Source organism: Dipodomys spectabilis, unplaced genomic scaffold (genome assembly GCF_019054845.1).
Source record: "Dipodomys spectabilis isolate Male_0828 unplaced genomic scaffold, ASM1905484v1 ptg000119l, whole genome shotgun sequence".
In the NCBI taxonomy this organism is placed as follows: Eukaryota; Metazoa; Chordata; class Mammalia; order Rodentia; family Heteromyidae; genus Dipodomys; species Dipodomys spectabilis.
Genome location: NW_024870796.1, coordinates 1,057,495 through 1,075,524, shown reverse-complemented (window position 1 = coordinate 1,075,524; position 18,030 = coordinate 1,057,495). Strand labels below are relative to the sequence as shown.

The 18,030-nt window shown below is 52.4% G+C and overlaps 1 protein-coding gene and 1 pseudogene across 1 annotated transcript in view; both read right to left on the bottom strand.

Moving 5' to 3' along the window:
• The window catches only part of Adamts2 (ADAM metallopeptidase with thrombospondin type 1 motif 2), a 157,857-nt gene extending 140,149 nt beyond the window's left edge, over positions 1-17,708 (bottom strand). Inside the window, exons 1-3 of the mRNA XM_042688831.1 lie at positions 17,608-17,708; positions 15,849-16,465; positions 15,075-15,475 (exon numbers count right to left, since the gene is read on the bottom strand). Of these exons, the coding sequence (XP_042544765.1) occupies positions 15,075-15,475; positions 15,849-16,465; positions 17,608-17,708 (1,119 nt within the window). The remainder of the gene's footprint in view (positions 1-15,074; positions 15,476-15,848; positions 16,466-17,607) is intronic.
• LOC122115508 lies at positions 6,697-6,870 on the bottom strand (annotated as a pseudogene).
• Positions 17,709-18,030: the final 322 nt, after the last annotated feature.

Genomic DNA, 18,030 nt, shown 5'->3' with positions numbered 1-18,030 from the left:
GATGAATTAGTAAATGAATGTGTAGGAATAATTGGTAAATAAATAGTGTAGGGCTGGGAAGGTGGCTCAGTGGTAGAGCGCTTGCCTTGCATGCCTGAGGCCCTGGGTTCGATTCCTCAGCACCACATAAGCAAAAAGAAAAAAGCCGGAAGTGGCGCTGTGGCTCAATGTGGTAGAGCGCTAGCCTTGAGCTGAAGAGCTGAGGGACAGCGCTCAGGCCCAGAGTTCAGGCCCCACGACCGGACCCCCAAAAAAAAAAAAAAGAAAAGAAAATACAGGAAATATGCATCACTTGAATTAAAGGGATTAAATATTAAAAATCACAAGGAGTCAGGGAAGTAAAACATAGGAAGCACTTCTCTGAAAGGCTGGTTATTCCTGCGGCTGGAATCAACAGGAGAGATCAGCAGGAAGAAGCTGACTGTGTAGACCAGAAGAAATGGAAGCTAGCAAGGGGATCTCTCAAAGTACAGACCCACTCAAGGTAGCAGGGGGTTAAACACCAGTCCCAAGGAGGACCAATCAGCTTCAGAGGAGGGAAATTGCAGGGTAGCCACGGGCAGTCATCATAGACAAAAAGTCTCAACTGCAAAGGGGTCATTGACACCCACATAATGAACCAGAAGCTAGACAGACCCAGGGCTACAGGTCCCAGGCCAGCTCGGCCCCAACAGCTTCCTGCAGGCCCAGGGAGCCAGGTCCACAGAAGTCCAGGGGAGCACCTAGAGGCCAACTGAAGGAAGGCTGTGAGCCTGGTGGCCCATCAGGAAATGCAGGCACAAGGGTAGAAAAAACCTACAGTCTGCCCACCTCTGTCCAGATGCCACAGCTACCAGAGCCACTCTCTACGGTCCAGCAGTCATCCTGTGGCTGCTCTTAGCTTTTGGTTCTTACAGAAGTTCCTCAAAGAGAAGAATGTAGCAACTCTGAGGAGCTTGATGTCAGGGAAGGGCACCAGGCAGTGTCAAAGACAGACGCAGCCAGTGAGGGCCAGGGATCACTCACAGGAAAGACTGTACGCCACCCCACGACCTTATCATACTATATGCAGTGGGGGCTACTCCGGCAGACGTGATCATCTTGTTTTCTGGGAGTTACACCAAGAATCCACTGGTTGGCTGGCCCAGAAGAGAAGGGAACTCCTCCACAGCCAGTGTCTCTAATTGTGTGGGAGGCTGGGGATGCCTGCAACACTGAGGACACAGGTTTTATCTGGAGCTCCAGCTGTGGTGGCTGTGTGATCCCGATGAGTCACTCCCCCTCTCTGAGCCCCGTTTTCCTCCCAGCACTAGGGAATGATTCCTTGCTGTTCCGAGTTTGCCTTTCGCCATTGAGGGCCTCTGGGTAAATGTCGCGGGATGGGAGGTATAAACAGAAAGGTTCTGGCACAGAATGGGGCAGCCTGTGATGAGGAGCCCTCACCAAGAAAGGGTCCCCTGGAATCCTAGTGATGGAGGACTCTGAAAAAGGAGAGATGGACCGAGAGAGGGGAAGCAAAAGAGGAAAGAGAAAAGGGGAGAGGAAAAAACAGAAGGAAGAAAGGGAAAAAAGAAGCCAGAGAGGTGAGAGAATGGGGGTGGGGAAGGAGGTGGAAAGAGGAAGAGAGGAAGAGAAGGACATGCGGGAGGAAAGAACACGGCTCTGAGCCAGGACTCAGCAGTACAGGCTCTGACCACCCTCCCCACATCCCCCACGCAGGTGTCTCCACAGCTGTATTTTAGGGCTGCTCAGAAAACAGACCCTAGACTCAGCTTGGGACTTCTCCACCTTCTGTCCCAGGCTATGGCCGGTGTCTCTCTTCCTTCTCTCTCTTCTGACCCCACATGGGCTTTTTTCTTTCCCCTCCCACTAAGCAGTCCTCCGCCTTGCTGGATACCATCTCTAGGTCCTGCAGTTCAACTCAGTACTGACACTGCTTGCCCATAGGCAGTGCAGACTCCACAGACTAAGAGCACAGTCCCAAAAGCCAGCCCCACCTCAAAGCCGCTGGCCAATGGCTGGCCTCCTAGACTTCCCCATTCTGTCTTTGCTAGACAGGCTCACATGACTCAGGAAGGCACTACCCTACAGTGATACAAAGCAAGCGACTCAGGAGAAGCAAACACATAGGGCTTAGGTATGTGTGAACTTCCAGCCTTCTCCATGCTCACCATGAGCTCACCAACCCAGAAGCTGTCCAAGGCCCAGACTCAGGGTGTTATGGATGGATGTGCCTTTCCGCTCTTCCACCTCCTACCGAAAAGCTATTCAGGGATGGCATTGCCAGACATCTCATTAGCATATAAAAAGATTATCACTCTAAAGATGTCAAGGGTCTTAGAAGCTCTCTCTGGAACCACTGCACTAAGAGCAGATAGCATAATAGAAGATGCTCCCAGCATCCTTATCACTCAGGAAATTACAAGAGTTTTTAGGAGGTCTGAGACAGGAACCAGGGATAAAGAACAAATTCCTACATATTACATCACACGCTTATTACAGGGTCGCAGATAAGACACAAAAGCCTGTGACAGGATCCGTGCTACCAAGGCCCAGACCCCAGACTCAGGACTAATGACTCCCATCTGCGGAGGGTGGCAAACAAATGGGTGCAGAGTCAGGAGAGAGACCCTCAGGACGAACCATCTGGCAAGGATAAGATCCCACCCCTGCCTCATGCAAAATCCATGTCCAGTACCCACTAAGTTCCAGGAGCCCTGACATGGACAGTCCAGTGATTGGGTACCAGTCACTCACTGCCTACTTCCCTGTTAGGACAGCCATGTGGAAGTAGTAAGAAGGAAAGCTACTTCCCTCTAGAGGGCTCTGAATCTCCAAGTCAAGGACGTGTGCATGGAGAGTCAAGAGCCAACACATGAAGAGTAGCTACCCTCTCCACAATCATTTCCTTCCACCTCTCATCTTTGGGTGATGTGCGCTCCCTTTTGCTCTCTCCATAACAAGAGGTAGATGGACTCACAACTGGGAAAACTGAGTCACGGGCCATCAAGAGAAGAATCAGGCTCCCAACCAATCCTGGTTGTCGGACCTTCTGTCTCATGGCCTTTCTCCATATTTTCATCCATACTTGCGTGGGTAAGACTCTCCCATATGACCCCTAGATCCCATTCATTTCTTATCAATCAGACTCTCAGGATGAGTTACAGCCACAGACATTGCTTAAAGCCCCCCTAAATTCCATGCCAGTCGGTGAGAAGATAGATCACATGATAGAAAACAATTTTGTTCTCTGCAGGATGGCCACAGATTTCCTGCAGAGGGAACTGTCTTTGTTTGGGCGGAGGGAGGGAAGGGGCATGCTTTCTAGAATTGAGATAAAAGTTTAACTGTGGGTTTGGGAGAGTAGTAGACTACATATGTAAGTATGGGCAGGCCAGAATCTTCTGTAATATACAGGGGGTTGAGGAGGGCTTGCTCTGGAAAAACAAGATAGAGGATAGGAGATGCTGCCAAATCAAGGAGGAATTTTCTCCATACAGGCCCAGCAGGGAAGAACTGTGAGGTGCTGCTTCCTCTACCTGCCTAAGAAAAGCCCCCTCAAAAGGAAAAGTCCACCAAGGCTTTCTGAGAGTCGTTTCTGGCAAGTATAAACGGGGACTAGGCTTCATCTCTGGGCCAGCAGAGTGGACAACTAAGGAGAACTGGCAGCCCCCCAAGCCAAGAACAAAAGTCCCTTCCCCCACTCCCTCCCATAACTGCAGCATGGTTGGCTTGGGGGGTAAGATAGCGTGTTAAGACATTTTATCTAGACTTCAGCTCCTTTGCTGATAAAAATGGGATCTGAGAAGACTAGAATTCAGAGGATATTGCCTTCACATGAAATCCATCTTAATCTGCAAGCAAGCATTATATTAAGCAGAGAAACGCCAGGGGCATTCCTATTACAGCCAGGCACAAATGAGGATTCGAGAAGCTGCCCGTTACTTAACATCACTCTGAAGGTTCTAGACAGTGCAGCTTGCAAACAAGAATCCAAACCCATCACTGTTTACAGATGGTACAACAGTATGCCTCCGAAACCTAAGGGAATCTACCAAGACATATTAGAATTAATATCTCAAGCTGCCTGATAAAAGATAATTACATAACAATCAACAGCCTTCCTGTAAACCAGTGTTACATGAAAACGATTCAATTGGCAATGGTGGAAAAGTCCTTGAAATAACCCTGATTTAAAAATAAACAGATGACCTGTATTTTTAAAAATGTGTAATACTTTACAAAGCAACAGAATTAAATAAACTGAAAAATACATCACGTTCCTGGCACATGCTATAAATCATGTCAATTCTTTCTTTAATTAGTTTTTATGTTTAATTTAATGGCAATCAAATTCGCAAGAGATTGTTTAACCTGACAAAACAATTCCAAAATTCATTTGAAAGAGTAAACACATGTGGCCAGGCAAGAAAGATTTTTCAAAGCAGAAACAGCAAAAGGGGGTGAGGGGGCTGGAGTGGGGAGCAGAGAGGCGGTAATGAATCCATCCAGATGTGCAAAAGAAATACAAAGACAGCTTCATAGGGATTCCCCAGTTTTGACCATGAACTCAAATCAAAAGGCACATAAACTAAATATCTTTTACTGAACCTGATATCCAAAAAATACTTATTTCCACCCATCTGAAATGATCTAGGAGCCTAGAGCTGTGATGTGCTTGTCTATATATACAAGGCCCTGGGTTCAATCCCCAGCACCTTCCAAAATATAAAATTAAAATTATCTGTGAAACAGTTTACATTCTTGGGTCTGGCTTGTTTTGGGGTGTTTTGGGGGGTTATAATCTTCGCAATCCAGTGTGTACTTTACCCGCAGAGCACCTGTCAGTTCAGCCCCATCACATTTCAAGGCTCAGCAACCTCCTGTGGTTCATAACTGCCACCCTGGGCAAGCGCAGCTCCCAAGTGTCCTACACTTAAGATTGTACAGCTTTGAAACCCCAATAATAAACACAGTTTAGTATTGGCACAAGAACAGACTGCCAGAAAAGTAGAATGTATCCAGGACATTGCTTCATCCTGAATTTATCCTGAGCTTTCCTTTGAACTGACTGAAGATGGTTTGTGACATAATTCATAAAGAAAATAAAACCATACTCATATGTATATATTCACACACATCCTAATAACATTTTGGGCAACAACAGACAACATACAGAACAGTGGTCCCACGAAATTATAAATCCCAAAGACTGCAGCTAATTTTGTGTAGGTGTATTCTGTGATGTTCATGCTGGGGAAAAAAAAAATCACCTGATGACATATTTTTCAGAACATTTTCTTGTCCACGTACCATATGTTGGTAGTGTTTGTGTCCCCTCTTTTTTTCTTTCTTTTCTTTTCTCTTTTTTTTTTATGCTGGTCCTGGGGCTTGATCTCAGGGCCCTTGTGCTGCCCTGAGCTTTTTTGGTTCAGTGCTAGTGCTCTACCACTTGAGCCACACCTCCACTTCTGGATTTTGGGTGCCTAACTAGAGACAAGAATCTCATGGATTTTTTCTGCCCAGGATGGCTTCAAATCATTATTCCCAGATCTCAGTCTCCTGAGTAACTAGGATTACAGGCATGAGAATCTGCCACCTGACTTACGTCACTTCTTATCACCTCCAGAGTCTCTGTTCCAGGCAGGTCGATCACACAAAGCGTATGTACAACATAAATAAGCTTTTATTTTTCCCTGTGGTCCCAATCTCTATTTTGAATAGAAAAAGACCCCAGTTCAAAGACAAAGCCTTGAATGTTGGGTTCACATAGCTGTTGGGAGTTGCTCCCTCTGCCACCCTGCATCTCCTACATGGAATCTGCATGACAGCTCTCAGACTCAACCCCTATATAATTTGTTTCTCCATCATCATCATCACCACCACCACCACCACCACCACCATCGCCATCAAACCATGCTTTTAGGACTCTAAGAGGACAACTTGTTAAAACACATTTTCACATCCGCCACCTCTGGACTCAAGACAAACTCAGTGGTCCCATCACATAGGGTGGTGGCACTGCTTAGCGAGGCCAACTGAATGGTGCTTTTGTTTCATACTGTTGCCACTCCAACTGAGATGCCCACGGGATTTGAACTTTTGGTGTTGGGACATTTGCCACCCAAAATGTCTTCAAAAGGTCACAATGTGATGGCCAAAAAAAAGGGTATGGTGCAGACAGCAGAAGGTGTAGCTTTGGCATCAATGCCTATGCCTGGAGAGGAGATCACCATGCTATATTTTACCAGAAAGGAAGACTCCTAGAGGCAGCCACAGCCAGGCCATCCCTGCTTACCACATGGGACAAAGGACAACAAACAGGAAAAATAGCCAACTCACAGGGGCAATAACAATTACTAACTAGAGACTGGTAGCTGGTGTCTGTACTTCAAGGGGCTATGGCTATGGCACGAGGCTGCAGTTTAGCCAGAAGTGTCTCCTCTTCTTAGTGGCATATAAAATAATCCTGCGACCTATGTGGCATCTTAGATGCAATGAAATACAGAAATACAGAAACAGCCATTCCTGAACTCTGGATCTGGATTAAATAGTTGCTGTGTGTCCATTCTTCCAATGAACCAGTGAGATGGGTGTGGATGAAGATTCTCATGTTGCATCCTGATAAACTGACTTTCACAGTTGTGAGGAAGAGAACTGACCACATGACCTACAGCAACCTCTTAACACACATTCTTCCACCTAAAACAAAAAGACTAGGAGAGAGTATGTGAGTATGTCCCCTACTACCATAGACTGAGCAATTGAGTTTCTCACAACTGGGTAAATCACAGGGGTCAACACATCCAGAGGACAATGAATAAGCCTCACCCTGAGTAAACCACCTGCCTTAACAATAATCATGGTATTTTTTCCCTGTCAGGTAAATATCCAGCCCACATTCAAAGTCCATTTCTTCCCTGTTAACCACTGCAATGCCTAGGACTTGGCCCGATCTTTGGTCTTGGATGCTAGTTTCCTTTGCCTGCAAGCAGAAGCCCTGTGCCCCACTTCGCCTGCCCTGGAGTAGACGTGCAGTGTAATTGAAATTCATGGATGAGCCTGAGGAGCTGGCTCCGGGCTCAGTAATAACTTCTCCATATTAATGGCAGCACCGCAGACCCGGTGGACAGCTGACATTTAATATGAAACATCACAGCAGGGCTCCTTACTGGGCCCTCCCATTCCAGAGTGCCTGCCCCTGGGGAAGGGGCCACTTAAGGCAAGGCCAAAATTCAAGGACCTCACCCCTCAATTCTTCCATCCTACTTCAGGCTCTTGCCCCTGCAGGTAATCTCTGCCAAGAACACACAGATGCATATATCCTCATCCAAGCTAGGCACATGGGGGCCAGGGCAGCCCAGGTGAGTGAGTCAACAGGAGGAATCTGACACCTGCCAGAACCTGAATGAGCAGCATCCTTACAACAGAGACACACCTGACCACAATGTAGGCAGGAGAGAGGGTGCACGGAACAAGAGAGAACTCACATCCCTGGACTCAGGCTCAAAGACCAGCAATTGGCCTTGGTGGTCTTCATGAGGGGCCAGGCAGGCTCTACCTTGAGCTTCCCTAAAGAAATCCCAGGAGAGATGCCTCCTCATTCTGAGAGCCCCTGCCCCACCCCAGATCTGAGTAATTCCTCTGAGCTTCGGTATCCTCCTCTTTAAAAGGGGATATACAAGCCAAGCATGGGTAGCTCATGCCTGTAATCCTGGCTACTTAGGAGGCTAAGATCTGAGAATGGCTGATCCAAGACAGCCCAGGCAGGACAGTCGGTGAGACTCTTATTAACAAGCAAAAGGACAAAAGTGGAACTGTGTTTCAAGTGGTAGAGCACCAGCCTTGAGCAAAAAAGCTCAGGGACAGTGCCCAGGCCCTGAGTTCGAGCCCCAGGACCACCACGGAAGGAAGGAAGGAAGGAAGGAAGGAAGGAAGGAAGGAAGGAAGGAAGGAAGGAAGGAAGGAAGGAAGGAAGGAAGGAAGGAAGGAAAGAAGGGAGGGAGGGAGGGAGGGAGGGAGGGAGGGAGGGAGGGAGGGAGGGAGGAAGTTAGACAATGGCTTGCTCACAGGCTCGCTGCAGGGTTGGCTATGGTGCTCCAGAGGCACATCTCTGGTTTTCCTCAGGCGTCTCCTCAGCCCCGGCCGATCCCCTCTGGCAAAGAGCCGCGGGAAGGCAGCTTTCCCTCCTCAGACCGCGCGGGGAAGTCCATCTCCCAGCAGCCTTTGCTCCCCTCCTTATCATATTGGGCTAGGGAAGAGCATGTGACTCGCTGGAGCCAATCAACACAGCACTTCGCCTTCTTGGGCTACGGTGATTGGTTATGGAAAGGTCCTACGACCTAACCCCAACCAATCAGTGATGCTCGAGCATGAGCGAGTGCTGTGGTGGAGTCTCTAGAAAGAAAGGCCCTCCCCTTTTCCACCCTGCTGTCCCAAGGGCTTGTGAGCAATGATGGAGCCGCAGGTCCTCCGAGAAACAGTCCCACGGGGTTTAGGGACCCTGTCCAGTCCCTGAATTCCTGCTACCCACTCCCGAGGTAGGTGGGAAGCCACTTTACATCACGATGCCCTGTCCACACTCTGAGATGCCCCCACGGGGCACAACTCTGCCAACCTTGCACACAAACCCCTGACAAATTAGCCATCGCACTGGACAGTCCCGAGTCATTTCCTGAGCTCTCTCTGCCCCATTGTGGGAAGATGCCCCTTTCCTCCCTCCAACTATCCCTCAGGAAGAATGCTGGTGAGACCAGCCAGGAGGCTGTGGGTGCTCAGACTATAAGGTGGCCGTGATGAAGTAATGAAAATTCTGGAAAGTTCTCCAGAACAGCACCTGTCTAGCCTGTAGCCCTTGCCACTTACCAGGCCCATCCAATGAGCTTGCTGCCTGTACAGTCCCTGGCACCCACATCTGCCCCTTGCAGTTCTACATCAGTTCCTGGAGTTCCCACATCTGCTTCTCAAGACCAAACCAGGGGCCCAATGGGCCCACACTTCACACATTTTGCATACCCAATGCCAATAGAATCAGAAGCATGGCTCAGGAAGACAGCTTCTCTGAAGAAATGTGGGAGACGTTCCCTTTGAGGTCTATCAAGGGAGATGGGACCTGAGCTCATGAGGGTTTCTACCTCTCCCTCCTCTAACCCTGCACTCTCAACTATGTGGGAACCCCACCTGACATCCAATTTTGCAACTCCAGAAGTAGCCTGGAAATGGCTGATTCCCGTCACTTTCCACCTAGAGAAACTGAGGCACAATGGGGAGGAAGAGGGTAGTTTATCCAGGGTTATATCCAGAATCTAGCCCAGCCCAGGGCCTCATCATTCCCATTCAATCCTTTCTTATATGCCCTGGAAGGGGGGGGGGGGGGGGGGGGAGACGGGCGGATTCCTTTCTGTATTAGTTTGATTTTAAACTAATGGACCTGAAATCAGATTTCATAAACAACAAAGTAAGGCCAGGAAATCACACCAAACCATGCATGAATGCAAGTGCTTTCCTGTGGCAAGGTAGCAGTTTCTGAGCAGTTTCTCCAAGAGGACAGGGAACATTCTAATTGAATGGAGACACCCAAGGTAGACCAACCTTAAGCACCAGAGGCACTGTGTCTCTGGGACAAGCACCACACTCTTCCATTTATAGGCTTCTAGTCTATACTGCCTGGGCACGCTTGTTTCACAGCTCCCAGCTGAACTCCACTCAGTCTGGTGCTCAACCCTTAGACAAAGCCAGGGTCATCCCAGATATAAATTGCCAAGAAGCAGAGGGCCTGGTCCAGAGCAGAGTGCTACGGGAAAGTGATACGGGAAAGGGTTCATTTGCACTTGCTAAAATCCTAAATATCTGGGGATCATGGCACAAAAAGCTGGTGTGGGGCTGGGAAGGTGGCTCAGTGGTAAAGCACTTGCCTTGCATGCATGAGGCCCTGGGTTCAATTCCTCAGCACCACATAAGCAAAAAGAAAAAAGCCGGAAGTGGCTCTGTGGCTCAAGTGGTAGAGTGCTAGCCTTGAGCTGAAGATCTAAGGGAAAGCACCCAGGCCCAGAGTTCAGGCCCCACAACCAGACCCAAAAAAAAAAAAAAAAAAAAAAAAAAAAAGCTGGTGTGACTGGAGCACAAGTGTTAAGGGGACAAAGTGACAAATGAGGCTAAGGGACCCGAGCCAGACTGGGGATAGGGGAGGTTTGAATGCTCAGCCAGTGGGTTTGGATTTTTCTTCTCAAAGAGAAAATAGAAAGCAAAGGGGTGGTGTAATGTGGTGTGAAGTCAGTAAGGAGAGAGGGGTGCTGGAGAGAGACCAGTCTGAAGATGGAGAAGCTCTGGAGACAGTGGGGGCTTACGTTGGGGGGGGGGGGTAGACATCCCTGGGGTGAAGATTAGAGCTTTCCAGGGCCATGACTTTGGATATGGGGCTCCTGGAGGGGAGGGGCAATCCTGGGATTGCTCTTTGAAGTGGCAAGTGGAATCTGGAAGAAAGTGGGAGGATCTGTACTCACCAAGGAGGATGGTGTCAATCTGGGAAAGGAGTCCCAGGGGTAGCAGAACAAGCAAGTCTCCCACAATCCCTCTCCACTCCAAAGACCCTCGCCCTCAACACCAAAGGTGGAAAGGCCAACATCACAATGATTGGTTTAGACATAAGTCTATAATCCAATCAAGGCCAAGCAGATCACTCCCCAGGAGGGACTCTAAATTATTGAAGGACGTTCAGAAAGGTGTGTGTTCCATTCACAGGAAGTACCCTCTGAGAAGACAAGTAGATCTGCAGCTGCTGGTGGCTCTCCCTTCCCACCCCCAACGGGGGAGGGAACGTTCTGAAATAAATATAGAGAATGGCAAAGCTGAGAGACAGCACGTAGTGAACCCCTGGATCCAGCCATGTCTAAAGTTGACATTTCCTCTAAACCACCAGAAAACTAGGTCCCTATGTCTTGTCTGTTCTATCCAACATGTTCTTATCATTTAAACTCCATGAGCCTTAGGGAAAACAGTAAGCCAAAGAGGAGGCTGAAATCATCCCAAGAGGTTGTATAGATCTCTCATAGCAAGGACTAGGCAGTTGCCTTAGCTCTGATCTGAAGAGCCCAGATACCTATGCACCCAAAGTTCCTGCTATCCTCCTTGGTGCTCTCCACATTGCTCTCCAAGCAGTGGCAAGTCAAGATGGAATCACAGATATCTTAGCACTAAGCAAACTGGAGCCTCAAAAGCAGACACCTGCTCATCTCCATCCTTTGAGGCTGCCTCTGCCTGTCCCTAAGGGCTTGCATCACTGGTCCTGCCCAGCCAGGGCAGGTCTCAGTCTCTACTGGAAGAGAGTGGGTAGGGAGAAAGAGGCAGGGCAGAACTTGAGTCTCCACTTTGATCACCCACCAATGAGAAGTGAGGACACCCACAAGGAGCTTCAAGCTGAGGACAGACCACTGACCAGTCAGCGGTCACTCAGCCACCATGACTGCTCCTAGCTCCTTCTCCTGACTGAGAAGGTCTCCAGGAATTAGGCAAGCTGAGAAATGTCTTACAGAGCCTGATGCTGGGGGCTCATACCTATAATCCTAGCTGCTTAGGAGGCTGAAATTTGAGGATCGAAGCACACACACACACACACACACACACACACACACACACACACACACACACACACACACACATACACACACACATACCATATCCGTAGAAAACTCTCCTGTAGCAATGTGACATACAAGAATCATTCCTGGAGCATTTTTCTCTCATTCATTGTGAAAAGACAGATTTGTAACCCTTCCAATAAACACTATGAACAATTTCCAACTAGGAGCTATGAAAGATGCTATACATACACTTATGGGCCTCTCAGGAAATAAGGTACACAATATATCTTATGAGGTGTGCCTTTATTTGGGATATGTGGCTTGTCTATCTGACTCCAGAAGAATTTATATCTTTCTGAAAGGAAAAAAAAATGTATCTTAAGTCACTTTGGAGAATAGCACCTCCTATACTTCCAGCTTAAAGGGGATTCTGGGAACCGCTTTCCCTGACTAAGCCATGTGTACCCCAACATAGCTAGGGTGATACACAGAACTCACCTGAGATTAGCAGGAAAAGACAGCTTGCAATTGCTGGGGTCCCTCCATTCATTGCAGAGGTGCCCCATCTGAAAGCAAAGCCAGCACATGGGAAGACAGAGGAAAGAAGTAGCGATGGTCTTAATGAGCTGGTGGGAGTACCTGGATCTAGCCATGCCTGAAGACTTAGCCTCACATGAGCTAATAAGTTTCCCTTTCTGTTCACGTTAATTTGCCTTGTGTCTTCTATCACGTGTAACTGAAAGGACAGTGATTAATAGCTATAGTGTTAAATTAGATTAGCGTTCCCTAGTACTAAACAGGTTAGGATACTGATGACAGTAATCAAAGTCACTACTGCCCTCCTTAAAAGCAGAACAAATACACTCTTAATTCTTCAGGACTGAGCATGCAGATAAGCACGTATGTCCCAGGACTAGAGAAGGACAACAGGGCCCTAAGGATCTGTGGCTTTGGGGAGCACCACAGCCCACCTAAGCATTCAAACTCCAGCTGCCTTAAAATTTACAACTGCCTGTCATACCCTGCAGGTTCTGTCCACACATCGTGGCATCACCACACATCTGCCTGAGAGTCTAGTGGCATGTGTTCCACAAAGAACGGGCTCTGCGGTCACATCTGTGTGGCGAGTGCTGGATGACAGAGTTGGCGAGATTTCTTTATTACAGAACTTCTCCGGCCTAATAGGCCTCGTCTTTCTAGGATCCATCTTTCTAGGATGGATACAACCACAGGCTTTCCCACAATGCTTTGTTCACCAAACCCCACTTGCTCAGAGCAACTTGTGGTACATCTCCTGCAGAATGTTCTTGGAGAAACAGGGCAAGAGAACTTTGCTTCTTGAACGGTGGTTTGAGGACCAAGAACAGGGGCCTAGACATACAAGACCTCAGGATCCCCTCCAGAGGTGCTGAGATTGAATCTTCATCGTTGTTTGAGATCCTGGGGACCTGCATGCACAGCCCAGGCTCCCTCACTTGCTTTGCTGTTTTGAAGTTCCCTAGCAAGGAAGAGCCATAAGAGGAAGGGGCTCTGGGTAGCACTGTGATGAAGGACATGGGCTGCTGGGTGGATTTATGCGTTTATCCACGTGAAGTCCCTTGAGAGGAAGTACACAGGCATAATTTACTCGTTTAATTACAGCTCAGCCTCCTCCACCTCCCCCGGGCTGGGAAGCATTGTGGCAGAACAGACCAGACAGAACCAGACCAAACTCCACCTTCTCAGTCTCTGTGGTCCAGTACAAGTTACTCAAAGGATAAAAGCATTCGTTATTACAAAATCAGAACGGGTACACCCACGTGCACCCTCAAAGAAAAAGGATAAACAAAAAGAAGATGGAATGATGCTGTCCCACTGTCTCAAAGGTCATTACTGATGGCATTCAAGGCCACTAGGCAGGGCAGTGTTGTTTCCAGCCCTGGCCTGCACCTCTACCTGTGGATGTCCAATGCCTGGGAAATCATAGCATGCCTGTCCTATCCAGGCCAATTCACATCTGGAGCCTGAGAGGTACCTCTCTCCATCCACCCATTTTGCCAGCTGCCAAAGGCTTCGCTCAAGTAGTCCCCTAAGAATGCATTCTCAAAGCTCTGGTTAGATGCCCTTCTGCTTATCCACCCCTGAGTTAGTAGCAGGACCTGCCACATTTCTGGTCAGTCCAAAGGTACTGGTTGAACCAATGACCAAATGACCAGATGAATGAGTGGACATAAAGAGACATCATCTTTGTACCCAAGCCTTAGAAGGACATTGGTAGTTTGCATTATGCCCATCTTCCAACTCAATCCAACCAAAGGCGGTGATTTTTCCGAAGCAACAAGTGATATTTCCTGTGTGTCCATAAAAAGAAACACAGTGGTTGTGGGGCTTAGGGTAACTGCCAGCTGTGCAGATGGCAGAATGAGCTGGGCTGTCCAGGGGAACTGGTTTATTTGGGGGTGGGAGGGGGCTGGGGAAGTGGCCACTGGCCAGGAGCAGGAGTGCCCTGAGCAGCAATTAGAGCAGAACCCACAGTGGGCGGCTTTTAGGCCAGCATAGCCGGCCTGACCACCACACACCCAATCCAAAATAGAAAACTGCAGTGGCTTCCGCCATGTGCCAGGTCTCCGGAAGGCTGGACAGCATCGCCAATGTCAGCTTCCTCCCGGAGCATCGATCTCGGCTTTCTTCATGACTCCCTTGTGACCCAGCTATGGTCCCTTGGGGGTCCCCGAAACAGGTGAACCTCCCATTCTTCAGGGGCTGCTTTCCTCTCCTCCTCCACCCCATCCCACCCTTCAAACTCAGCCCTTGGGCACCAGAGCCTTCATTACCCAGTGCAGCCCCACCTCTTTGGCTCAAAATAACCAATTGGAGTTGTGCAGGAAACCACAGTATAAAAATCAGGGGCCCTGGGTCAGCCAAGGGGCAGAGGGCTAAAGGGGCATTCCAGCATTATTGTCTGCTGGGGGGGGGGGGGGGGATTGAGCCTCATTTGTGCAGGAAGCCAGCACACCCACCTCTACACACAGCACACTGCTACAGCGCACAGCTTGCACGTCCAACAGACACGGACGTGTATACGAGTGAGCAGAAACCCACAGATGCATACATGTTGGGAGAGACACCTTTGCATGTTCACACACGCTTCCCGAACCGCACACTGCCAATGCACACACCGACCTTCCAGCGGCTGGCAACACGCAGACAAGGGCCCCTAGGTATAAGGAAGACTCCCTCCCTCCCCCCACCCCCCACGCCCGTCATTCTGTTACTTGGGAAGTGAGGGCTGTGGGGCTGGAGGTGGGGTGCTTGCCTAAAATCACACCTTTCTCAGACAAATCAAAACAAGTTGCCTTGCCACCAACACCTTCAGGCACGCGGGAGCTTCCCTGGGCACCAAGAAGACGGGGATGCTCCTCCACATAGAATGTAGGGGACTCCAGGATCACGGGCTTTGGATGCTCAGACGGACAGACAGACAGGCAGACAGCCACCGAGACCAGACTGACAGACAACAGAGAAAGAAGTACTCACCAGCCCATCGCAGTTGCTGAGCGCCACCGAGGAGGCTTTAGCTAAGCCCGCCACGTCCCCGACATAGAAGCAGGTCCCAAGCAGGGGCTCCACGCGGGTGGCACCGCTCTCCTCCTGCCATTCCACCGTGGCCCCCGGAGCCACGAGGCGGGCATTGGGTCGCAGCCGTAGGTGCAGGTCTCGACCGAAGACCGTGACATTGTAGAAGACGTGGTGGCGGCCGGGGTCCTCCTCCCCGCTGCCCTCCGGGAAGCCCGAGGTCTGCAGCGGAGCAGCCCTGCGGGCTCGAACCCCGGCACCGGCCGCCGCCAGCGACACCACGTGGGACACCAAGCGGCCCTGGGCGTCAGTGCGCACGGGCACCGCCAGGATGCGCTGGGCTCCGCGCCCCGGCGGCCCGCCTGCCAACGGGGGAAAGGGAAAGGGGCGTTAGACTGCCGAGGCCCCCCAGTAACCACCACACCACGCCTGCATCCCCAGCCCTGGCCTCCGTGGGGAAGGAAGGGCCATTGCACCAGGAACCCCCCCCCCCAAAAGCTCGCTCACGCCTCCCCGTCTTTCTGGCACACGGAAAGAGGCGTTGACTGGCCCGCCGCGCGGAGCCACGCCGCCCCGGCCAGCCCCCTCGAGGCCCGCGCCAGCTACGAGTTTTGCCCCCTACGCTGCTCCAGATTAGGGTTCCGCGAGGACCCCCCCCCCGCATTTCCCCCAGGGCGCGGGGGAATCCATCCATCCACCCACCCCACCCCCGTCGGAGCGTCCCCTTGAGCCTACCACCCTTGCCAGGATGAGGGGCTTCTCCGAAGCCTTTCTTGCTTGGTGCCCTAACCCCCGCGCACCCCGACCCCGCGGCGGCCCCAGCTACCCGGGGAGCCCTCACCACGGGCCTCCGGAGCCGCACGGGCGGCCTGTCCTCGGTGTCCGGCTCCCCGCCAGCCTGCCGCCGCCGGAGCACAGGGGAGAGGGGTGAAGCCGGGTCCCGCCGATCCCCAGGGATCCGTGCCGGGGCTCCCCGACCAATCCCCGGGGACCCCGAGGCGGCGCGCCCCGCACCGGCTCCTCCCGAGAGTCCCCGGACGCGAGCACGGGCGCCGCCGCCGCGCCCTGGCTCCCCGGGACCCGCCGGAGCCGGCTCTGCGCGCTCCGCCGCCCGGCTTTGCCCGGCCCTCCCGTCTCCACGCCCCGCGTCTCCCGGAGCCGCGAGCGTCCCGGGGCTCCCCCCCGCCTCGGCCCCTGGCGCCCCCTGCGCGACCAACCCGGACCCGAAGTTGGCCAACTTGGCCCCGGGCGGGCGGGGCGCGCGGAGTTTGCCCAAGTCAGGCTGGACGACGACGCTTGGGGAAGGGGGCGGCGGGGCCCAGCCCGCAGGGGGACCGGAGCAGGAAGGGTACCTGGCGGGGGGAGAGGGGGTGCGAGTGGGGGGGACCCGAGCCGCACTTACCTGAGGGGTCCGCGGCGACAGCGATCCGGACGATCGCGGGCGGCGGCAGCAGCAGGAGGAGCGGCGGCGGCGGCGGCAGCAGCAGCAGCAGCAGCAGCAGCGCGGGGCAGAGCGGGCGGCGAGCGGCTCCCGCCGGCGGATCCATGGCAGCCGGACCGCAGCCGGGGCCCCGCACTCGCAGCCGGCGCGAAAGTTCCCCGCGCGCCGCCCAGCCCACATCTGGGGGCAGCTGGAGCCGCCCGCAGCTGCAGCACCGCAGGGCGCGGGGCGGAGGAGGCGAGGCGCGGGGGAGAGGGCGGAGGGAGGGAGAGAGGGAGGGAGGGAAGGCGGGGAGGGAAGGAGCGAGCGAGCGAGCGAGGCGGGAGGGGGGAGGCGGACGGGGAGGAGGGCGGGGACGGCGGGCGCCTCAGCCTGCGGTGACCCGGCGCTTCTTGGAGAGGCTGCCGCCGCCGCGGTTCCCCCCCCCCTTCGCCCCCTCCCTGCGCCCCACCGCTCGCAGCGAAGCGGAGACGCCCCGTGGCGGCGTTAGAGATGCGCTCCGGACCGGGACTCGGGGAGCCCGGACACCCGACACCCTCGTGCGCGCTCTGCGCCCTCGTGGCGCACCACCTGGCAAGGAGTGGCACCGCGCGCGCATCCCCCCCCCCCTCCCCGGGTCCCGCCCGGGTCCCATCCGTCAGCCTTGGGACTCCACGGGGCCGCCCCAGTCTCTTCCTGCGCCTTGTACTGCAGGACAAGACTCAGGAACAGAATCGAGGGCTTGACGACCCCTGGGGTCCGGGGCAGGGGATCTGAGGCCACCAAGGCCGGTAGATGCCAGGTGCGTTCCCGAGGCCAACTCCAAAGATGAAGCTTCCCTCGGTCCCCAACTCTTCCCTGTCCAATGTTGGGCTGTGTTTACTTCTGTAACCCTCTCTCCAAGACTTTTCATTTGCCTCCTCCAGCCATCAACTTCCTGCCCTGCATCCGATGAACCTCCCTGCGGAGTGGCAGTCCCAGCCCCCACCTGAAGGGGTCTCTCCCGGCTCGGTCTCCTTTCCCAGGAAGCGGTCAGCCCAGGCAGGTTGGTTGCAAAAAACCCATTGCCAGCACCACTCCTCTCCAGCCAGGTCCTGGACATCTCCGTTTCCTGGAGTCACTTCCAGGAGACTCCCTGGGGACACAGACACCTCCCCGAGTCCTTGCTGGCGCATCCCCCTCGGGCTTGTGTCCGTAGAGACATCTTTGCAATCTGATCCCCAACTTCTGATTTGCTTTCCCAGAATGGACACCTGATTCTTTGATCTTCTCATTCACTCTGTCCAGGCCTTGTGTGACCAGAGACATGGACAAGGACGGAGTACCCAGCACAGCTCTTGCTGTGATGATTTTTTTTTAACTCAGGGCCTGGGTGCTGGCCCTTAGCTTTGTCACTTCAGGTTCTACCACTTGAGCCCACCGCTCCACTGCTGGCTTTTTTCTGGTTAATTGAAAGTCTCATGGACTTTCCTCCCTGGGCTCCAACCATGATCCTCA